This window comes from Amphiprion ocellaris, chromosome 4 (assembly GCF_022539595.1).
Source record: "Amphiprion ocellaris isolate individual 3 ecotype Okinawa chromosome 4, ASM2253959v1, whole genome shotgun sequence".
Lineage (NCBI taxonomy): Eukaryota > Metazoa > Chordata > Actinopteri > Pomacentridae > Amphiprion > Amphiprion ocellaris.
In genome coordinates this window covers 19309429-19333440 of record NC_072769.1, presented here as the reverse complement: position 1 = coordinate 19333440, position 24012 = coordinate 19309429, and the positions used below count along the sequence as shown (strand labels likewise).

The window sequence follows — 24012 nt, the reverse complement described above, 5'->3', positions numbered from 1 at the left end:
CGCTCAGGAAAAAAAAATCCCAAAAATCAACTGGAATACATCAGTATAAACAATCATTGGTAAAGTCAGAGTCACGCACAAAAATGACTGTAATATTTTAATGACATATACACAGTTTTTACAACAGAAACTTGAGGAAATAATTGAAATATTTCAATGATGGCTGTGGGTCTCAGGGAGATCTGGAACAACTTCGCCTGTCTCCAGAATGGTGTCACCCTGGGCACAAAAAAATGACAAAATGAAAGATTCAGAAAATACTCTTTTCTCCAGTAAGACCTCCAAGAGGTTAATGTGAGAGTGTCTCTGGCAAATGTCCGTATGCATGGGATCAGACTTTGTTATGGCAGGTAAAGCAAACTAATCAGAACTGTATGTATAGAAAATAAAAACAGTGATTTTATGGATTAATAAACAAGGTATACTTACTGGGAACAGCTTGGGTTTCACTTCCACAATACCATATGGTCTTTGCTGTGGGGAACCAATGACAATTTTGTTTTTATACAGTCAAGTTGACACCTGCATGAACTAAGTAATGTAAAGTAGCCTTCTTTGCTTGCACATTTCTGATAACTTACAGCAACATGGTATTTCACGTAGTAGTGAACAATCCAAGCAGGTATCAACAGCCGCGTTAATGCGAAAACTCCTCCTTTGTACGCTTTGTAGGTCTGCAAGGAGAAAAACAAATACCGTATTAAGAAAGATACACACATAATGGATACACACACATATATATATATATATATATATATATATATATATATATATATATATATGTGTGTGTATCCATACTTTCAACTACAGTACTTGACATTTCACCAACTAGCATTTACTGTGTGGAAGTATGGCAAGCCAAGTTCCAGGTTTTTACAGTGTTGATATGTCAAAATGAGACGACATGGTGAGCGGTGGTTAGCACTGTTGCTCACAGCTAGCAGGTCCTGGGTTCAACTCTCAGCCTGGGGTCTTTGTGTGTGCAGATTAGATGTTCTCCCTGTGCGAGTTCTCACCAGGTGCTCTGGCTTCCTCCCACAGTCCAAAAACATGCTGAGGTTAACTGGTGTGAATGCAACTGTGCTTGGTTGTCTGTCTTTCTATGTGGCTCTGTAAAAGCCCATTGACGTCTCCAGGGGGTCCCCTGCCATCACTTTGAGTCAGCTGGGATAGTCCAGCCCCTCACAACCTTACCAGTTTTAACAGACAACATCACATCACACCTATCCTGGCTTCCCTCTACTGGCTCCCTGCTCGTTTTAGAATTGATTTTAAGACTTTACTGATCACTTCTAAAGGGTCTCAATCTATATTAGCAATCTGTTGACCCGGTATGAACCTGCTCTCATTCTTAGATCCTCAGGTGGATCCTATGGTTTTTCCAAAGTCAAGGCTTACATCTAAAGGTGACTGAGCTTTCTCCATCAGAACCCCTCCACTTTGAAAGGACCTGCCTGAGGAGATAAGGCTTGCAGTCAGTGATTTCTTTAAAATCATTTCTTTTATAGACTTGCTTTTATGTGAAGTTTATTTTTAGCTTTAATTAGTTTCAGTGTTTTATTCTGTATTATGCCCTGTTTATTTTATATATTGCCTTTTATAGATTTATATATTGTCTTTTGTGTGATGTCGACTCTAATTCTTAAATTCACTATTTTTTATTTTTATTTTTCATTTATCTTTTTTAGCCTTCCATTTGATTCTTTAATTTTTAAACTGCCTAGTGCCCTTGTTTGATATGTGTGCTAATCTAGCTAGTTATTATCATTATTACTGTTTATTTTAATTGACTGCTCTGCTTTGTCTCCTGATGTCTTGCTTGATTGTCTATGGTGCATGTTTTAACTGTCAAAGCAGCTTGTGTTCTTAAAGATGCTACATAAATAAAGTTATTATTACTATTATTATTACAGAGCAGTGCACAGATAATGGTTATGTCAAAATGCAGATGTGGACTCATTCAAAGGATAAAAAGTGATGTGCAGAGGGGTGTGCATTGCCATTGCGTGTGTAAAGTTACAAGCCGCTTCCAAATCAATTTTATTTAGCATCTTTCCATTTTCAAAGGCCACTAAATTAAAATCTGTCCTCTGCTGGTGTCATTTTGCCAATTCTGTCTGTGACATCCACAAAATTTAATGGCTGTAGGAGTTACATTTCTGGAGAAACATTAAAATAACTTTACAAGAAAGACATCTTTGGAACTGAAAATACAACTCCCAGGTCTGAAAACAACAAATTCTCAAAATTTAGGCAGAATTTTACAAAACTTACTGTTTAGTCCCAAATAAACCCTACATTGACACACAAGCCTGTCATGTAAATAATGTTTACTTATTAATAATAATAATAATAATAATGTTCACGTTGGAGTTAACAGCTACTCCGTACTGTAACTGTAAACAAGATAACGTTACATTTACTAAAAACAAAAGGACAGTGACTACAGTTGCACTTCGTAAATTGCTCCAATAGTTTTGCATGCATACTTTTATAATAAGCGGTTGTTTTGTTAGCTAGCTAGCCCGCGTTAGCTGCGTAGCCGGACTCACGTAAAGCCTCCACAGGCTCTTCGGCTCCAGAAAACCAGTCCAGAACTTTTCGACGGCGCCAGGAGGTTTGGGTTGTATCACGGGCTCCCTCGCACTGAGCTCCTGGTCCTTCAGCCACTGCCTCCGGAGCTTCGCTAGCTGCTCGACACGGAGCTTCTGGTCTGGCGTGTACCCAGACATCGTTTTACTTGTGGATATTCAACCTCAAAAGCCCTACAATGACACCATGGAGGACACTTCCCTCTGCAGGCAAGTGCACCAACGAAGAAGAGGCAGCGACAGTTCGACTAATTCTAGTGCGCCACCTACAGGACGACAGTGGACACTACAGGACACCATAGTTGCATACTGATATATGATGTTGGTATACAGTACCTTTGAAAAGTTTGGGATCCCCCAGACAGTTTCATGTTTTCCATGAAAACTCACACTTTTATTCATGTGCTGACATAATTGTACAAGGGTTTTCTAATCATCAGTTAGCCTTTCAACACCATTAGCTAACACAATGTAGCATTAGAACACAGGAGTGATGGTTGCTGGAAATGTTCCTCTGTACCTCTATGGAGATATTCCATTAAAAATCAGCCGTTTCCAGCTAGAATAGTCATTTACCACATTAACAATGGCTAGACTGTATTTCTGATTAATTTAATGTGTTCTTCATTGAAAAAAGGTTGATTTTTGGTGATGCAGGATCATTCAAACAACACTTGTTTTCACGTAAAGTAAGTTCAAAGAGAAAGGCAAGTAAATCTGTTTTGTTTCATTGCTTCATTTTGTTTTGTAGAATTACATAAATGCGTGCACTGCTATTCTAATGCATGCAGTTCATTTTTATTTGGCTGACTAGTGTCTGTGCCGGACAGTTCGCCTTCGTCTATGGACAGCAGTGGACTTTGCAGGCCTCCTGTGCCTGCGAGCCCGATAAGGGCGAGAAGTGAATCTTGTTCACAAAAAATAAATTAAAACATATCAGTTTTAAAATAAAAACATTTGCTTACAAGTAAAGAAATATCAGTTTACAAGTAAATAAATATTTGTTTACAAATAAATGAGTATTTGTTTACAAATATTTAAATAGCTTTGATCATTTACATGCTAAATAAATAAATAAAGTTTTTGCCAACAAATATTTGTAAATATGTTTGATTATTTATATAATAAATGAACAAATAAATGAACACATAAAACAGAACATTTATTAATGGATATTTGTATACATCATTTGTAAATGATCAAAAGTATTTACAAATATTTGCAAACATTTATTTATTTATTTATTTATTTATTTATTCAGTCTTCTTCTGTATCAGTGAATAACCATCACCCTTAGGTTTGGAAAGATTTATTACAGTTTCTTAGATATGGGTATACATTAAGCAACAAAGAAACCCTTGTTTAGAAGCCGTATTCTTATCTTATCCTTTGGGGATTGTAATAATATGATCTTTTTGTCAAACCTTTCAGTGATGTTAAACTCTTTAATTGAACACAGTTATTCATTTATTTATTTGTTTGTTTATTATCTATTTAAACAATTAATTAATTGTTGTCATCAGTTGAAAAATGGCGGTATTCACCCTCGAGCCAAAGTCCCATTCTGCAATTCTGTCTTATCAAAAACAGTCAAAATATAAATTGTGTCATTATCTTTCATAATTATATAAATCTCTGTTGTTTGTTTCTTTGCTTGTGGGGTTTATTGAGTTGTTGTTTTCAGTTTAGTTTCCATACTATTTTAATAACAAATAATTTTTACATATTTTTACATGCAGATATATATTTTTTCTTTTCATTTTGTCTGCCAATCTACTGTTTCACATTCTAGTTCGATAGGTGGCGGTGGTGCGTCTTTAAGCTGGTTTGTCAACCGCCAGTTAACGAAAAGAAGACTAAGAGCTTTACTTTGAAACGATAGCCGGAAGCAGTGTTCCTGTAAAACAGTCCGACCCCGACCATCACTGCTCCTCCCGTCTGTCACATGTAGCATAATGCATGTAATTAGCTAATGTTTGGAAGTGTTAGGGCTTGAGGCACAGCAAGCAAACAGTCTACGGATGTTTATTAGCTTAGCATTTCATTAGCAGTAACTCCAGGTAAGCTCGTCTTGTTTCCTATTGCAGCTGAGTGCGTTTGAATCTTTGGTTAAATGTCCGCTTGGCGTTGAGACTAGCTCAACTTTATTAACATAGGTACCTGTCAAATGTTCATTACAGTCACGATTGAACTGTAAAATAATGAATACACCGGCTGTTACTTAGTCTCACTATAACCGTTACATGTAAATATGTTGAGTTATTTGAGTATTTAAAGTTTTCTTGAAGCTAATTAGCTAGCACTTAGCTGCCCAGGGAGCTAACATTGTAGCAGTAACGGTGTTCAGGAAGCTAACAACAAGCTTTAACCTCAGCTGTAGCACAGTGTAGGCTGTATTTCAAGGTGACGTGTACGTAATGCCTAAACAACAACTTAATTTTTACACAATGGGGGAAATATGACTTGTATGGATGCATTTAGGGTGTTTTGCGAATAATAGAGCAATTGAGTTTATCATCAAATCAAATCAAACTTTATTTATATAGCACTTTTCATACAGTTAAAAATGCAACGCAAAGTGCTTTACAACATTAAAAACATTAAAAAGAAGAAAACCCGTCCCTCCCTCCCTCCCTCCATATATACATATATGCACACAACTGCAGGAGCACGCACACGTCCACACGTCCACACACACATACATACACACACACACACCCATACATACACAGACACACACACGCCCACAGACACACACTCCCACCACTGACAGTAGGGAGACAGTAGGGAGACATGGCATGGTTTACATATGGCGCTATAGATGTTTACCGATTACTGTAATTTGGCAAGAAGGATATTGCTTCAATCCCTTTTTTATATTTAGAAAATTCATCATACACTTCCCTGGCTCATTGTGGCCTTTGGTATTCGCGGATATGCTACTGTACAACTAATATCTACTGTAAAGGGAAAATGCAGTTGTGACACAACCAAGATTAACAAACAAAACATCACTCAACTGGTTTCTATAAAGCCAGCTAAGAGATTATTCATGGATAACATACCAGATGTTTCTGAATTAACCAGCAAATTAAATATCTAATAAAAGATTGTTGATCCATAAATCCTATTGAAACAATCCTGTCAAATAATAAGCAGAATTTCCTACAGTGGACTAACAGAAGTGACACTGTGAAATCAGATGTGATCATCAAATGTGACCCTGTGCTTTCATGGTTTTTAACAATCAACTCTTTCCACTCCATCAGGACCACGCCAGACTTTGGATGGAGTCAGCACCCAGCTTTTCATTGTTTTATGTAGTCACAAGAAGGGACCTAAGGGTTCGGGATTCAGGGCATCCAGCACATCAGCAAGAGAAAAATGGTCAAATATTTCTGTAATAACACAGACATTAAAAGTGCATGGGACCATGTTGTCACTGCTTTCTGGCAGAGGTATCCAAACCCATTCAGGTAATAAAATGCTTTTATTGTCAGGTTTTTATGAGAGGTGCTTCTTGGAACACATTTGGTGGTTTTTGTACCGCTATTCGTGGTCCTACATTTTTGTGATTCCCTGATTTCCACCTTGAGGTTGACAGTTGTGGTTTAGGCTGCAGTATTTTAACAGCTATCAGATGAATTGCGATGCTGGCTCACATTTTTGGCTGTTATGGAAATGTCTTAACTATTACCTGGATTGTCGTAAAGTTTGATACAGACACTCAAAACTTTAAAAATTAAGATTTCTTGATCCCTTGACTTGCTAAACTATTAATGTCCCCGTCCCTCTCATCTGTGCTTTGTGTTTTGTGCTAAATAACAAATGTTAGCATGCTAACACACTAAACTAAAATGGTAAAATGTACTGGTCAGCATCAGCCTGTTAACATGTGATACTTCATAATAATTCACAGAAAGTGATTAAAAAGTGCTTATGTTATTAGATCAGTATTTTTGGTTTGGTGTCCATGTCAAATATCCACTGTGCACTGGGGACAATAAGTCACAATAATGATAAGACTTTAATATATACAGCATCAGTGTGTATTATATGTTTTAAAAAAGATTTAATCTGTAAATTCTCAACTTTAAAGAAGAAAGTTTGGCTTTTAATAATAGTACATGTAATGTGTTTGTACCATTGTGTTGAGAGGCCTGCAGAAGTGTGCCGAGTTAGAAGGCAGTTTGGATGTTACTATAAAAGGTATTGTGCGTACACTGCTTTGCTTTTGAAGACTGACAGCAAAAAAGAGCCTCAGTCATGGTTAATCTAGGGAACTGAGAAAATGCACCAGAGAAGTAAAACTAAGTTTAGCCTTCCTGAGTGGTCAGGTAGTTGATTTGTTTTTTGCTTTAGCTAGCAGCATCAGGGGCTGCACAGTGGCTTGGTGGTTAGCACTTTCGCTTTGCACCTAGAAGATCCCCGGTTCACATCCCGACCTTTCTGGGATCTTTCTGCATGGAGTTTGCATGTTTTCTTAGTGCATGTGTGGGTTTTCTCCGGGTTCTCCAGCTTCCTCCCGCAGTCCAAAAACATGCTGAGGTTAATTGGTAACTAAATTGTCCACAGGTGTGAGTGTGATTGTTTGTCTCTATGTGTAGCCCTGTGATAGGATGGTGACCTGTCCAGGGTGTCCAGCCCCCTGCGACCCTGATGAGGATTAAGCGGTGTATAGATAATGGATGATTTCACAAACATAGGGCTGTTTGGTTGTGTAAAAAAGTTGTGCCAGATATCAGGAAATATTTGCATCCATTTTCTTTTAACTACTAATGGACAACAGTTTGAGCACAAGTGAAAGTATGCTGAAACATTGTAAAGCTTCATGCCTAATGGTTAGCTTCTATCTGACACAGCTGTGTGTTTGTGTGTCAACCAGCACCCACGTTCTCACGGAGGACGTTGTGTATCGGGAGGTAACTGCAGACAATCGGCTCTTCTCCAGGCGCCTCCTTATGAAGACCAACCGGTTGCCTCGCTGGGCGGAGCGATTCTTCCCTGGAGGCATGTCTCGCTCTGTGTACATCATCGAGGACTCCATCGTAGACCCTGTCAACAGGAGCCTAACCACCTACACCTGGAACCTCAACCACACAACACTCATGGTGAGGCCTCTCAGTCTCTGTGGTCAGCTGCTTTCATTCTGTAATTTCAGCGACTCTGTAATGAACATGCAGCTTTTGGTATCAAGTGTTGTATTTTTTCAGATAGTAAGAATATAGCTTTCATCTGTGTCTTTGTGGTTTTGTGTTTTACTTCTAAATTAGGAAAATTTCAGATAGATTTTCGCGACTAAAACGTCTGTTTGAATTTCTAGTTTTTGCAAGTAAAAATGTAATTTACGCAGGGTTTGAGATTCAGAAAAATGAGGAAGATTCAGAAAATCTTTCTTACCATCAGCAATTAGACTATTTAATTCTGAAGTAAACAGATGAGACACCAGACAATTGAATTTCCCTTCGGGGATTAATAAAGTTATTGCATTGTATTGTATTGTATTATTGTGTTAAAGTTAGCATGATATGGGAAAGTATTGTGGTTTGACATCACGATCAGTTATAGTCTTCCATGATACCGAAACACTGACTTCAGTACGATACCTACCTAAATGTCAGTACTGGAACGACACCACATCAAAACAGCAACATCTCTAAGTTAACCCTTAGATGCACAAATGGGTCAAAAATGACCTGGTGAGGTCGTTTTCTTGCAATATCTTTGCAATAAAAGGTTTTATCATTTTATATTCCAGCTATTCCTCAAAAACATGTTTTTGATACCATTCCATTTAGATGTTCAAGTTAGCTTTTATACTTTTAAAGAGACTGTAATATTTGTATGACTACCCCAAGCTCTTTATCACTGATAATATCATACAAGAGGGAATGCAGTGCACAAACTTGGAGGAATGGAGAATAGCGACAGATAAAGGAAAAGTGTAGAAAAATGTTCATAAAACAGATGTTGACATTCTTCTATTGCTGTTCTGAGTAATATTCGTCTTTTTCAATTATCAAAATGTTCAAAATCTGTTATAAAGTGAAAAATAAACAGATTTAAACGAAATTTCAAATGAAATCATTCTTATGTGGGCAAAACTATAATACAAACAATAATACAAATGATATTCTTAACCAAAATGACAAAGATGGCATAAAAACACATTGATTCTCATTTTTGACCTGCTTTTGGGTGTAGGGCCCAGTCACTCATGCATCTAAAGGTTAAGCTCATCCTACTTGAGTAAGTCAGCTAAAAAGATAAAGTCAAATTAAACAATGATCATTACCATAATTTGCCTTGCCATACTCCAACGGCAAAAACAGTTACATTAGAAATTAAAGTCATTTGTCTTTATTTGAGGGCATTCGCAAACCTGTTGCTCTTTGAGTTCTCTGGACAAGGCGCAATATTACTCAGCAAGATGCTTTGCTAAGTTTCGTTGTGGTTTCTATGCGGTCATATTTCGGGTCATATTTGACTTTGCGCGCATGTTTTCAGCACAGTCCGTTGGCTGTCGGCAAGAGTGCTCAAATTTGCAGGCATGCCTTCCATTTTGTCACCCTGAAAGCCGCTGCAGTTTGCATATGAAAGAAAAAAAACGTCTGACACGCCTACTGTCCTTGCTGGGAGAGGAAGCAGAGCACTACACACACACACACACACACACACACACACACACACACACACACTGTGTTGTTGTTGCACATCGAAGCAACTCGTAGGAAATGTAGCCTCTCTTAAAACCCTGCCATTCATCTGAAAGTGTGTGCGTTGCCATAACAGGTATACTAGTATTTTTAACAGCAGGGTATTGCGGTACCTTTCCAGTAGTAGCATGTGCTGTAGGGTGCATTTCTGGCCACACTCAGCAGTTCTGTCGGTTGCCAAAACACCAGGGTTGAAGGAACCAATTAACACTGAGGTCCTTATTTTGTACTTCAAAAATCACCACACGTTTAACAAATCTGTGTACAAATCCTTGCTGAATACTGTCTGCTATGCGGATACTTTGACTGCGCAGTACAGTCAGGTGTAGTAAATTAATTCAGTCTCATCTTAAACCTTGACATGACTTGTACGTTACGCAACTTTAAGATGCAGTATTTTTACATTGTGACTGCTGTACAACTACATACCACAGCTGGTTTGATTTACGATGTTTTTAATCTACCGCCATATAAAACATAATGCCGTTAAAGTAACTGGTGGAAGTCTGATGTAAGCATTGATGAAAATAGCCCAGATGAGTGTGGGAGAGGCTGGAAACATTTGAAATATTTTTACTACAGTGCAGGGAGGGACCCATAAAGTCCTCATTTCTTCATTCAAAGATACGAACATTTGTGCTGTTGTACCATCTTTTTCAAAAAGTTAACATATTTGGAACAGAGTTCTCCAAGAGTCTCTTAAATAATAGACTCTTGGAGAACTATAATTGGAAAAGGCCTGGCTAGCCTGTATTAAGTGCTTTATTCTACATGAGGGTGCAAATTCAATCTAATGTGACAATTTTCTTCTTAATTTTTCAATATTAAGACACAAGCATTGCTGGAGTTGCTTGAAATCCTGAACTTTCTGTCACTTTTCTCTGTCTACCAATTAGTCGGTTGAAGAGCGTTGTGTTTTCAAGGACTCAGTGGAGCAGCCAGCAACCACACAACTGAAACGGGAGGCGTGGATATCCTCAAGCATTTATGGCTTCTCCAAACCTATTCAGGTACATTTAACCTCTAGCTGCAGTACTTTAATTCCCTACCCTGAATAGAATATGCATGAGTGTTTTTCTCATTTTTTTTCAGCAGGAGTGTTTGTGTTCTTTACAGAAATCAAATCTGAATTAATTAGTATCTGGTTGTGATGGCATTCAGATAGTATTCACACAGAATCATTTCTCCATACCCTACTTTTATCTAGCCTATGTTTTTGAGCTACACCACCGTTCAAAAGTTTGAGGTCACCCAGACAATTTCATGTTTTCCATGAGAACTCACACTTTAATCATGTGCTAACATAATTACACAAGGGTTTTCTAATCATCAATTAGCCTTTCAACACCATTAGCTAACACAATGTAACATTAGAACACAGGAGTGATGGTTGCTGGAAATGTTCCTCTGTACCTCTATGGAGATATTCCATTAAAAATCAGCTGTTTCCAGCTAGAATAGTCATTTACCACATTAACAATGTCTAGACTGTATTTCTGATTAATTTAATGTTATCTTCATTGAAAGAAATTGCTTTTCTTTCAAAAATAAGGACATTTCTAAGTGACATCAAACTTTTGAACGGTCGTGTACGTTTCTAGAATGCATTTCGGTGTGAGTCAAAGTATCGAGGGCTCAAAAGTTGTGTATAAATTGATTCAAGAGACTGCTGCAGGAATTAGGACTTGTCATAAATTTGTATTGCGTCGTTCTTCTGGACCATGTGCACAGTCTTGGCCACTGCTGACCTTAATGTAAATCAATATAGATTGCCTCCATGTTTGATGCAAATTCCGAATTAATTTAACGTTATCATCATTGGAAAAACTGCTTTTCTTTCAAAATAACGGCATTTCTAAGTGAACCCAAATTTTTGAACGGTCGTGTATATGCCCCAATTCAAGCAGATAGATTTATTTTTACCATGGAGGATGACCTAGAGGATTTCAGAACCTTTGATTGTAGGTCATAGTGGACAACAGAGAAGTGAGAGCCTCTGTGCAAATGCCAGAATAAAGAAGTGGGAGATTCGTGGGGTGAAGTGAAAGCGATGCCAAAAATATGTCAGCCGAAAATTGTTATTATTGGATGTGGAATATGCCAGGCTCGCTGTGAAATCCCCCAGAGAGTGGGAGAAACGACTGTTAGCTGGTGTTTTTCAGATGTCTCCCCCATGCAAAGCCATTTCCTGTTGTGTGTTTTCCCAGGAGTTTGGTTTGGCTCGCTTCAAGAGCAACCAGGTGAAGGCCATGAAGGGGCTGGAATATGCGCTGTCCAACCTACAGGGTATGTACACTTCACGTTTCACCATGCACGCGTGTGCCAGCAGAAAGAGCCGACGGGAAACAAAACAGTTTATTTTTAACTGTTGCCATTTCTGGAAAGGAGAAAACACATGCAGGAAGCAGTGCTGACTTTCCTCAAAACACAGGACTGTGACATGTTATACACTGTTTACTTTAACCCATTTATGGTTTAATTTATATACACACCCCTTCCTACAGTTTGAATGCGTGACGAAACATTTCTATTCCCATAACGACTCTTGACAAGTCCGTAGAAAAAAAACCCTGAAATAGCTCACCCTTGCCCACAGAGCTTAATTTACTCCTGCATGTTTGATTAAGGAACAGGATAATTTAAGCACCCAAAGTAGCCTAGAGGTCCTTATTGCTGCTCGAAAATGCCATGTGACTGCAGAGGGATATGAAACCATGACAACTACAGAGACAGTCAGCTTGAATTTCTGGATTTAGGTTAATGTCAAAACAGTTTAAAGCCGGTGTTGCATAAACAAAATTTGGTAGAGCAGGTTGTATTAAAAGACGCTTCTGTAAAAGATGGAGGTGGAGTAAAAACAAAAACCCGATCACGTAAATAAGAAAGAACTTCTGAATTGTGAAATGGACTGTCTGTAAAAATGCAACAAAAACTGGCAGTTGTATGTTTCTTGCAGTACATTTTTGAAAATAGGTAAACAGAAATAAAAATACAAAGTTGACAGCAAACTTCTTGGTATGTCTCATCAGTTGTCCAAAACACAAAGATATTTATTGTGCCACAGTAAAACTTGAAAATATTCACATTTGAAAAGCTGAAAGATGTGATTGTAATAATCAATAAGGTGACTTTCAATCACATGACGCCATCGTGAAAAAGGTGGTGCCCACTGTGGTTGTGGGCCCCGACGAGGGAGGATTGTGTGGCGCAACAAACTATGTGTTGTGCTGATGCAGCGTACTGTTGTCTGAAAGGGCATTCTCTCACTGTTGTGATTCTGTCCTGTTGCCCCTTTGTTGATGCCACTGCAGGAATTGGCATCAGGCTGAGCGTTGTGGTAAGTATGTTAGGAGTGGTGCATCCATCTGCCGTCCCAGGCCATGTACACTACCAGTCAAAAGTTTGGACCTTCTCATTTAATGGTTTTTCTTTATTTTCATGACTATTTACATTGTAAATTCTCACTGAAGGCATCAAAACTATGAATGAACACGTGGAATTATGTAGTAGACAAAAAAGTGTGAAATAAGTCAAAACATGTTTTATATTTTAGATTCTTCAAAACAACTTTTGCGTTGATTACTGCTCTTATCCACTTTTGGCATTCTCTCCATGAGCTTCATGAGGTAGTCACCTGAAATGGTTTTCCAACAGTCTTGAAGGAGTTCCCAGAGATGCTGAGCACTTGTTGGACCTTTTTCCTTCACTCTGTGGTCCATCTCATCCCAAACCATCTGGATTGGGTTTAGGTCAGGTGACTGTAGAGGCCAGATCATCTGACGCAGCACTCCATCACTCTCCTTCTTGGTCAGATAGTCCTTCCACAGCCTGGAGGTGTGTTTGGGGTCATTGTCCTGTTGAAAAATAAATGATGGTCCAACTAAACACAAACCGGATGGGATGGCATGTCACTGCAGGATGCTGTGGTAGCCATGCTGGTTCAGTGTTCCTTCAGTTTGGAATAAATCCCCAACAGTGTCACCAGCAAAGCACCCCCACACCATCATACCTCCTCCTCCATGCTTCATGGTGGGAACCATGCATGTAGAGTCCATCTGTTCACCTTTTCTGTCGCACAAAGACACAGTGGATGGAACCAAAGATCTCACATTTGGACTCATCAGACCAAAGCACAGATTTCCACTGGTCTAATGTCTATTCCTTGTGTTTCTTGGCCCAAACTAATCTCTTCTGCTTGTTGCTTTTCCTTAGTAGTGGTTTCTTAGCAGCTATTTGACCATAAAGGCCTGATTGGTTCAGTCTTCTCTGAACAGTTGATGTAGAGATGTGTCTGCTACTAGAACTCTGTGTGACATTTATCTGGGCTCTAATCTGAGGTGCTGTGTTAACTTTCCATTTCTGAGGCTGGAGGCTGGGATGAACTTCTCCTCAGCAGCAGAGGAGACTCTTGGTCTTCCTTTCCTGCAGTGGTCCTCATGTGAGCCAGTTTTGTTGTAGCACTTGGTGGTTTTTGTGACTGCACTTGGGGATACATTCAAAGTTTTTGCAATTTTCCAGACTGACTGAGGTTCAGTTCTTAGAAGTAATGATGGACTGTCGTTTCTCTTTACTTAGCTGATTGGTTCTTGCCATAATATGGATTCTAACAGTTGTCAAATAGGACTGTCAACTGTGGACCAACCTGACTTCTGCACAACACAACTGATGGTCCCAACCCCATTAAGAAGACAAGAAATTCCACAAATGAACCTTGACAAGGCACACCTGTGAAATGAAAACCGTTTCAGGTGACTACCTCATGAAGCTCAGGGAGAGAATGGCAAGAGTTTGCAAAGCAGTAATCAAAGCAGAGGATGGTTCCTTTGAGGAATCTAAAATATAAAACATGTTTTGACTCTTCTTACACTTTTTGTTTCCTACATAATTCCATATGTGTTCATTCATAGTTTTGATGCCTTCAGTGAGAATCTACAATGTAAATAGTCATGAAAATATAGAAAAAACATTAAAGAAGAAGACGTGTCCACACTTTTGACTGGTATTAGTTAAGCCTTGCACTGTAGATTGTGTAGCGGTAGTGACTCTCTCCCCTGTTTGTTGCATCTGAGTAACAGTGACACAAAGTGTAGTGTAGATTATGTATTGTTTAGTTGCCCCTAAGAGGATAAATGAAAGGATCAGCGTGTAGGATTTACGAGGATCTATTCTCAGGAAATAAATATAGTATTCTGTGCTTGTTAGATTAGAATGACCTGTACATATGGGGAGGATGATCCTCCATGGAGCCCACTATGTGGTTGTGTTTCTGCAAACACTGGCTCAAGAGAGAGTGTCATGTTTTTTACGTTGAAGTAATGCCAATGTAGGTTCTCCTACACACTTGAAAGGACAGATTGAGATGGTTGGTTGCAATGTACAACCTCACCACTAGATGCCACTAAATCGTACACACTGCTTTGAGCCCTTGTGAAGACCCTTTTACTGGAGGAAAATTAGATCCAGTCGTATTTTTTTGTTTTTCCTCCAAATGCAGCGACACTTTGTTAGAATTTATGTCCAGTGTCAGACTGATGAACAGGTCTACACTGCAGAGAGAAATTTGCTTGTGATTATTGTTGTAGTGTTTAATGCTGTTTTAAATCAAGGTTCTTTAATACATCAAGATGAACTGTATTTGAAAATTGCACTACAGAAATACGTTTCTTTCACACTCCATTGATTATTACTAAAATACTACCAAAAATAATTTTTGGATTTCCTATCTTGTTTGTGCAGTTACTGAAAACTGAGGTATCTGCATTTTTGACCCCGAATTTAGGGGCTTTAGAGATTAACAGGTCCTGCATTACATTTACATAAAAAAATGGTTATAAAGCAAAGGCAAACCCTCATAACTTGAGAAAGTAACATCACTTACTAAAGGTTGCCATTGTGTGGCTGTACAGTTACTGATGAAGGATGTTCAACAGAGTTTCAAACACTCTGAGCTGTTGTTTATTTGCTTGTTTGGTTTTGTATACAGTTTATTCTTATGGGATTTGACAGGTTGGGAGGTCACGTGTGGGATGAAATGCTGTGATTGCGTGCAGTACCCCTGGGTCTGTGTACCTCTGCTGTCAGCTGATCTACAATCACAAGTTGATGCTAATTGATCGATAACTGAGACGCAGTGTTCATGGTTTAGACCTGCATACACTGTCTGTAAAAAGTGTTTCCTTTTTGTCGCCTTTTAACATTGAATCATGGGAAATTGAATTTACCTTTTTGGACATTAAATTACAGAGAAGATTCTTTTATGTGAATATATATTTATACAAAATAATGTCTATTAATTAACCCTTTGATGCACGAGTGATTGGACCCTACACTCTTCCATAAGTGGGTCAAAAATGACTGTATTAGAATCAGTGTGTTTTTATGCTACTTATGTCATTTGGTTCAGACTAATAACTTGTATTATTGTTTATATTATATTTTGATCCACACAAGAAAGATTTCATGTTTGAAATATGTTTATTTTTTCACTTTATAACACATTTTGAACATTTTGATAATTGAAAAAGAAGAATATTACACAGAACAGCAATAGAAGAATGTCAGCCTCCATTTTGTTGACATTTTTCACTATTTCCCTCCAAGTTTGTGTACTTCATCACCTCTTGTATGATATTATCAGTGATAAAGAGCTTGGGGTAGTCATACAAATATTACAATTTCTTTAAAAGTGTAGAAGGTAACTTAAAAAATTAAATACAAGGACATCAAAAACATGTTTTTTGAGGAATAACTGGACAATTAAATGATAAAAACTTTTCATTACAAAGATATTGCAAGAAAACAACCTTACAGGTAATTTTTGACCCACTTGTATAAGTGCATAAGTATTCACCCACTTTAAACAGGGCTCCAAGACTAACCTTTTCACTGGTAGCACTGGTGCGACCAACTTTCTTATATGGTAGCACCTTCCACCTTATCACAGGCAAAACACTTGACTTGCTTGTTACTGATGTTCCCTAAACGACTCACATTGCAGACTGTGGTAGCTGCTACTGAGTAGCTACAGAGCCCTTAGACAGGTGTTTGACCAAAAATGACTTTGAAAATAGTAAAATAGGACGTTCTACTGTCAGATCTGTCCAAGATGAAACCAAGTGATTTTTTTTCTCTTTTCTATGAGTGGAAAAAACAAAAGTAAGAGCGTTCTGCATTTCATAGGAAGAGGGCATTTTTAAGTGTAAATACTGCAATAGATAGTGTTTATGTAATGGTAGGAAGCTAACATCATTATTGTGATTAAGGTTGATTTCATTTTTTGGCCCTACCTCTGCGTTAGCCACCGGTTCAGTCTCCATGTTCCTGCTCTTGCAGTTGGATCATCAGGTGTGTCTGAGTCGGACCTCCCCATATCAACCGGCTGCCTCCTCTTTACTAAGTTTGTTTTTAGATAATCAGCTTCAGACCGCTTTATCTTTTTAACACCCATCAGCTAAGCAATTTGATTTAAGCATCAGACAGGGACAGGCTGTTGGAGCCAATGAAGTTATAAAAGTCCTACTTCATGCCACTGTGGTTCACACATTAGCTGCATGTGCCAACCAGAGACACCAAAACAGCTTCATGATATCATGACCAGCTGAATTTACGCATATTACTAAGCAGAGGAAAGGAAACTAACAAGTGTTTGAATTGGTTACGTGCAAAAGAGAATACACAGGAAAATGTGACATGAGGCTATATTACCCACTTTTGACGTGTTTTATTAAATTTGGCAAATACATAATCTTTCAAACAGTACAAATTTCAGAGCAGTTCCTTGTTTAGTAAAGGAATATAGTATGTGGTTTTTAAACAGTAAATTCTTCAGACAAACAAAAAGTTGATTCCTTACCTTCCAAATCTTTTATAAATCCAACCAGAAATAGTGCCGACATCAAATTTCTAATGAGGAAAGGGGTCAATAAAACAGGAAATACATCAACAGAAATTTTTTGGGATGCCTGTCTAAACTTTTAGCTCCATTTATCTGATTAAAAGTTCATGTATGTTAAGTCTTAGAACAGGTGCTACTAGCTTTACTAGCATGAAGTCCTCTTCTACTGTTAAAGGCGTTTGTCGAGTCCACTAAATGCTTGGCCTTTTTGGTAATGTCCTTGGAAATCTGCACTGTGTTATAGTAATGTCAATGTGAATGTGAATTTTAACTCACTCCAAAAAGAAGGTGCCATGCGGCCATAGTCTGGAGCCCGGTTTAAGTGACTCACCCAATCAAAACAGGTGCAGCCAGTTGGTGCTGGAAGTCACACAAACAGTGAAATGTAGATCAACTGAAGGAAGCAAATGTGTCTCAAGTGATTATAGTATAAACACACCTGTATGTGGAAGGTCCGGTCACTAGTGAATCCTGGCTGTAACTGCACAGCAAAGACAAAAGGAACACTCCATACAACTCCGTGAACAGGTTATTGAAAATCACAAATCAGGGGATGGGTACGAGAAAGTCACTGAGTATTTCTCAGTTAAATTCACCAATAAGAAATTAAAACAATATAACACGGTATGTTATTTTTAAGACGTAGCTGCACATCTTTTGTCTGACGTCTTGCTGTGGATAAACTGTCAGATAATTAGTGTTGCTGCTATCATCAACTGCTAGAAAAACCCTGAGTAAAGGCTAATGCAGAGCTGGTAAATAAATTCCCTTGAGTTTTCCAGAGCTGTAATTATACTGCAGTGTAATCTTTCAAAGAGGATTCAAACATCTTAGCAGCTAACTAAACTGTCTTGATCTATAGCAGATGGTAGGTGTTTAAAATTCAATATCACATAGAGAAACGTTCAGTGCATGTTCCTCACTTCAAAACTCCAGGTTACTGGGATTACACATTGGAGAGACAGAAAATGTCTAATTTCATATCGCTATTTATCGACTGATGCAGCAAAATGCAAAGCCTTAAACACAGAAAGTCAAATTCAGTCTTGATATCAAAATAATCCTCATACCTGATCTAGATGATGGAGTGACTTTTTCCTGTAAACAACTGGCCAGCTGCAACAAATGCCCACAAATGTCACAGTGATTTTATTAGTCCAGGAAATGTCACCTCCAAAATGTATCTATACTTTGAGCAGCGCACTAATCAATATAATTTGTATGTTGTTGGAAGTACGCAGCAGAGCTCTGCTGGTCCTAAACATTAGCAGTGTTAGCAGCTGTCTGCTGACAGTGTTAGTCTACCAATTTAGCTTTAGCATAAGCCTCAGGTAGCTAGCTAAACCAGACAGTTGGAGTTCATTAACACGAGTACCACAGGCAGCAGTTAGACAGCAGCTCAATTTAGGCAACTTTTATGGGCAATCAGCAAACACACCTGGAACTCCATCTCATAACAGTTGATGTGCTGATGTGCTTTGGATCATTATTCTACTGAATGATTCACATCTACCGCTTGAATAAATTTTCAGTTTGTCTCTTTAAATTTGCATCCTGATTGCGTCAAAACGTTTAAGTTTACGCACAACAGCCTCAAACTTTTAACTCTCCGACCTTAAAACTTCATCATAACTTCAGTGCAGTCTGGTGTCGGCAAAAAGCTTCTACCATCAGATCCACGTGGGCTGAATCTGGACTTCCCTTCTCCAAAAGCTGTTTTATAAATTACTCTTGTGAACTTCGACAAAATTTACTGATAGCTTTCTTATCCAGATATCAAAACCTTTTTATGCTGTTCGTACAATGACAGGCAATTTTCCACTACTTGTCAAAAAAAGCTTTAGGATTTAGAAAGTGTAAAAGCAGGTAACACTCAGCCCGTTCTGGTTTCGACCACTATCAATCCCCAAGATCCACTTCCTTCAGTTATAGTCAGCCTCCGGACATGGAAAGAGGTTTCTCCTTCCAACCCAGGAAAAACATTCAGTGAATATTTGCAACTAGAATAGAATATGTAAATATCACAAAAACGGCTCATCTCTTCACTGCTTTCCGTCCCTCTCAGATTTTAGGGAAATCACTCGGCTGTATTGTGACACTAATCGTTGTTCTCACATGAGGTTGAGGGTTCACAGTCAGGGCAGACACAAATAGACTCTGCAGCCTGTAGCTCTGAATCCAGTGTGAGGCAGTTCATAACAGCAGGCCAACGATGGCGGAGGTTCCCTTTTACTGACTTCTCAAAAGCAATTCCTCCTTTTCTGCAACGTCCATCATCGTTTGGGTTTCGTTGCCTTTCCCTCTAGCATGCCCGAATCCATGTCATAGAAAAGTCACGATTGCAGCTTCAGTGGATCAGTCACTTTCAGCATAGCACAACCCTGAACTGAACACTGGCAGATGAAAGAAAAGCCTGCTGCAGCACAGAGGACAGCTCACTTTATGTTCACACACATTAAAATGTAATACAGCTGTCATCTTCTATACCAACTGAAACGAATAAGGAGCTGGACAATTTACCATTGTCAGACAGATGCTTGTCAGGTCAGATCAGGCCCTGCAATTATTCTTTCATCACAGTGCAACTGGGGACAAAAAAAGAAACTTGCTGGACCACAGTTAGACCGGCTGAATGCCTTCTTACGTTTTCAACTTTCACTCAATGCCAGCAACATTAATGAATAAATGAATATCCGGAAAGAAGAAAGATAGAAAAACAACTGCTTGCTCTTTGTCACAGACTAAAAACTACACAGCAGAATTCTTGTTCTTATAAATGTTTAAACTAAGAAGAAAAGTGTTTAGTGAGCATCCCTTACTGTCATATATAACAACAAGAAAAGCACTCAGAGAGCGCAATACTCCACCAAGGCTGTTCATTCCCCCATATGGCATTGTCAGAAATGCAGTATATTTTTTATTAATTATTGATGATTAGAAATCATGGCAATATAGAATGTTTCATTTAATATAGATGTACCCACAGGCATGTGTTATGCATGTGTACGTTATATACAGATACCGAATCACTTGACCTAAATATGTAGCGGGCGGCGGGAATTGATCGGACTCGGAAACACCCCCACAGTTTAATCAATTGTTTCTTGTATCATTTCTGACGGATAAGTCCTGATAAGTCCACAGAGCTGGATTTGTAGTAGGATCACAATCATGTGATCGTCAGCAGGCAGCTGACGTAGTGTTTGTTGTCATACACTACCAGTCAAAAGTTTGGACACACCTTCTCATTCAATGTTTTTTATTTAATTATTTTATACATTGAAGATTAATACTTAAGACATCAGAACTATTAAAAAAAACATATGGAATTATGCTGTAAACAAAGAAGTGTTAATCTTCAGTATTAATCTACAATGTAGAGAAGAATACACATTTTAAAAAAGCATTGAATGAGAATGTGTCCAAGCTTTTGACTGGTAGTCATACTTTCAGTAATGCTGTGCTGCTATCTCACAATGATACAGAAGTCTTTAACAAATCCGTGGATCCAAACTATAAGCCGCATCACTGCCAAAATCTAATCACTTGGTCCTTGTATCATTTCTGACCTTCCCTGAAAATTTCATCCAAATCCGTTTAGTCCGTTTTTGAGTCATCAAAACGTCGATCATCACATAACTCTGCCGCGTTCTAGTAGTGTTTACTTGTTGTCATAGTTACAGTGACGTTGTACCGCTGTCTCACAATGATACAGAAATCTTTAACAAATCCGTGGATCCAGACTATAAGCTGCATCACTGCCAAAATCTAATCAATTGGTCCTTGTGTCATTTCTGACCTTCCCTGAAAATTTCATCCAAATCCATTGAGTAATGTTGCTAACAGACAGACAGACAAACCAACGCCAATCATCACAGAACTCCGCCGCGCTCCTTGGCCGAGTAACAAAAAGGTGTCACTTCAACAGCTTGGTGAAGCCAGTGATGTTACGTATTCTGTGTCTGAAAAGTGATATTTAAGAAGCATTGTCCTCACTCTGTTCTGTTTCTTTCTCTGGACGTTCTGGTGTTTCAGGAGAGACGCCCCAGCGGCTGCTCAGGGACACAGTGAAGGATGCATCAGAGAAGGCCAAGGAGGCAGCAAAGACTCTGGCTTCAGCTGCTGCTGTCCCACAGAAACCTCAGCAGTACGTCTGACAGGACTGACTGAAGTACTGCACAGGTGACAGGAAGTCAGCACAATGCCTTTTGATCGTCTCGATCATCTTGCTGGGATCTCCCTGTTTACTGCAATCTGTATTTTTCTGAAGTGCAAACCAGCCTCTGTGGAATTACCTCTACTGTTGGACTTCTTCTTTGCTGTCTGTTTTCTTCATTTCATTAAATCTCAGGTCTCGAGCCTTCGTATGAAACCTCCTGCCTTTCAGACCTGCAGTGTCTGGGCCACTTATTTATATATTATAAATCTACTGTGGAATAATGATATTTTTCTGATCACTATATAAGCTTTTGTTTTTTGTGCATTTCCTGCATAATGATAAAATGAGTGGGGTTGTTACAGGTTTATTACAATAATCAAATGTGTTTTGTGCTGAAGTTAAAGCTCACATTGTGACTGTTCAGTTTTAATTTCAATTAAAGGAAGAATTTAGGAGGATATAATGAAATGTTTTATTGTGCTTGTGGGGAATAATTAAAGCAAAAACTTCCCTCTTTTTATGATTTTCTTCTCTGAGACTGTAATAAACTTCCAGCTCTGAAGCACATCTGTATGTGTTACGAGTGTCAGCGCACAATGTTTCCTGTAATATTGCATATACAAACATAATTAGAAAGCTACTGCCAGAAAGCCTGTACTGACTCATTTCTAATCACAACATACCAAAGTGACTTATATCAAAAAAGTCAGAATGAGCAAAGTTCTCACTATTCTGTGCTCAGATTTAATGTGAATAGCCTTTATGAGTGTTACTTAGCTGCTTAGGTGAGAATAGATCGTTTAAATCTACCTGTTTATATCAAGATTATTTAGTGTTAAAGATGATAATGTAAACATTTCAATAATTGCATTCCCTTTAAGATGGATTTAGTGGGGTTTTTTGTTTGTTTTGCAATTCTTGAATGATAATAGATAATTAATAAGATGTATTTTTATGAATTGTTTAGAATTAGAATTTTGTGATGCTGGACTCGTGCAGATTTACTTTAACCACGTAGTGAGATGTCCAAAAATAAGTAAATTGTTTAGACTTTGAGTTGAAAATGTTTTACAACCCAAACATTTTGTTTATTTTGTTTGTCATTGTGTTTAATGTTTTGTCAGACGGAGCTTTAATAAAAACTTAAGTTATTGATTTAGCCTCTGTGTTGCCGTCTCTCTGCGGAGCTGTTGTTTGCTATACTTGGACATGCACCCTGTGACTGCCAAGGGGTCCCACTGCACAAACTCTTTTTTTTTCCCTCCTCCTCCAATATAAATGGACATTTCTGGTAATTTCGGGTTTTAAGGCTGTCGTGGTGTATAACAGGGGTAGCCAACATGGTGCCCGCGAGCGCCTGGTTGCCCACAGAGACCATGTGAGTTGCCCGTGACACATGTTCTAAAAGTAGCACTAGTCACCATGAAATTCCTTATAAAAAATTATAGTTGCTGTTCTTTTTAAATCAGAAATACTTACATTAATGCAGATTTTAAAGTACAATATTTATTATAATTTTATTTAAAAAAAAAAAAAAAAAAAAATGTCTTCGATGTAAATGAACTTTGACCTTGTCCGAGTCAAAGTTCACTGCGCATGTCAAACCACCACGTCATTCCGCTGAAGCGTCCGGGCGCAGACGCTTTGGGAAGCTAGATGTGGTTTTTACCTCCAAAACATGGCAGAAAAGTGAAAGAGAAAACACTATTTTCACGATGACTGGGAGGAAGAGTTCTTTTTCACGACAGTGAAAGATAAATGTGTGTGTCCTATTTGCGGGGCGACTATTGCGACGGCAAAGCGGTACAATGTGGAGAGATGCTACTTTAGCCGCTACAAAGCTTCCATGCTAACTAGCCATGCTAACTAGCCATGCTAACTAGCCATGCTAACTAGCCACCTGGTAGCACATAGACTGCGCACTACGGACAGGAAAAGCCCGGGACTCAGCTTTGACATCTACCACGCGGCGAAAAGTTTCTTTGTGGAGAAAAATGTACCATTAGAAAGGCTTGTTTTGGTGACTACGGACAAGGCTCCCTCCATGACGGGTCGGTATGCAGGCTTCATTGTACGATGCAGAGGTGATCCAGACTTCCCAACATTCCTACATTACCACTGCGTCATTCACCAGCAGGACATATGTATGTACAAAAGTGGCTGGATTTGATCATGTGATGACTCGTGTCGTGAAGATCATAAATGGCTCCAAAGCCAGACAACCAGGACATTGAAGGTGCTTCTGGAGGAGCTGTTAGCTGAACATGGTGACCTGTTACTACACACAGAAACCCCATGGATCAGCAGGGGACCAGTTTTGCAGCGTTTTTTGTCACTGTTGGCCGAAATCAAAGAGGTGATGCAATCCAAAGGGGAAGACACCTTGCTGCTTGAGGACACTGAGTGGATTCTTGCCGTTGCATTTTTAACGGACATCACTGGGAAACTGAACCATCCGAACTGTGAGCTGCAAGGCCAAGGTAAGACATGATAAGCTCTGCAATGCCAGGCTTCCCATTAACACACATTTACAGACAAAGAAAGAGGTAACATATGTTGTCATTCAAAACACCGTGCCATTACACAAAAATCTGAAAAATAATTTGTTGAAAATGTAATGATTTGTTGTTATGATTTGTTAAAAATGTTGCA

General features: G+C 38.7%; 2 protein-coding genes across 2 annotated transcripts; one reads left to right on the top strand and one right to left on the bottom strand.

The window, feature by feature from the left end:
- Positions 1-84: 84 nt before the first annotated feature.
- On the bottom strand, positions 85-2809 carry ndufb6 (NADH:ubiquinone oxidoreductase subunit B). The gene is made up of 4 exons (XM_055010322.1): positions 2553-2809; positions 582-674; positions 430-474; positions 85-219 (listed from the first exon to the last, which is right to left on the bottom strand). The coding sequence occupies exons 1-4, from the start codon at positions 2730-2732 to the stop codon at positions 154-156; spliced, it is 384 nt and encodes a 127-aa protein (XP_054866297.1). The 5' UTR covers positions 2733-2809; the 3' UTR covers positions 85-153.
- A 1687-nt stretch (positions 2810-4496) lies between these two features.
- On the top strand, positions 4497-22515 carry LOC111575456 (PRELI domain-containing protein 1, mitochondrial-like). Its single transcript, XM_055010254.1, has 6 exons — positions 4497-4651; positions 5861-6067; positions 7477-7702; positions 10204-10317; positions 11515-11593; positions 21237-22515. The coding sequence occupies exons 2-6, from the start codon at positions 5976-5978 to the stop codon at positions 21356-21358; spliced, it is 633 nt and encodes a 210-aa protein (XP_054866229.1). The 5' UTR covers positions 4497-4651; positions 5861-5975; the 3' UTR covers positions 21359-22515.
- Positions 22516-24012: the final 1497 nt, after the last annotated feature.

What these genes read in the sequence shown, in the direction of transcription:
- LOC111575456 (XM_055010254.1), top strand. Translation starts at nt 5,976, where the DNA reads ATGGTCAAATATTTCTGTAATAACACAGACATTAAAAGTGCATGGGAC. An exon ending in AGGTATCCAAACCCATTCAG is followed by an intron (nt 6,068 to 7,476) that starts GTAATAAAATGC and finishes TGTGTCAACCAG; the next exon opens with CACCCACGTTCTCACGGAGG. An exon ending in GCTTCTCCAAACCTATTCAG is followed by an intron (nt 10,318 to 11,514) that starts GTACATTTAACC and finishes GTGTTTTCCCAG; the next exon opens with GAGTTTGGTTTGGCTCGCTT.
- ndufb6 (XM_055010322.1), bottom strand. Translation starts at nt 2,732, where the DNA reads ATGTCTGGGTACACGCCAGACCAGAAGCTCCGTGTCGAGCAGCTAGCG. An exon ending in AGAGCCTGTGGAGGCTTTAC is followed by an intron (nt 675 to 2,552) that starts GTGAGTCCGGCT and finishes TTCTCCTTGCAG; the next exon opens with ACCTACAAAGCGTACAAAGG. An exon ending in TGAAACCCAAGCTGTTCCCA is followed by an intron (nt 220 to 429) that starts GTAAGTATACCT and finishes TTTTGTGCCCAG; the next exon opens with GGTGACACCATTCTGGAGAC.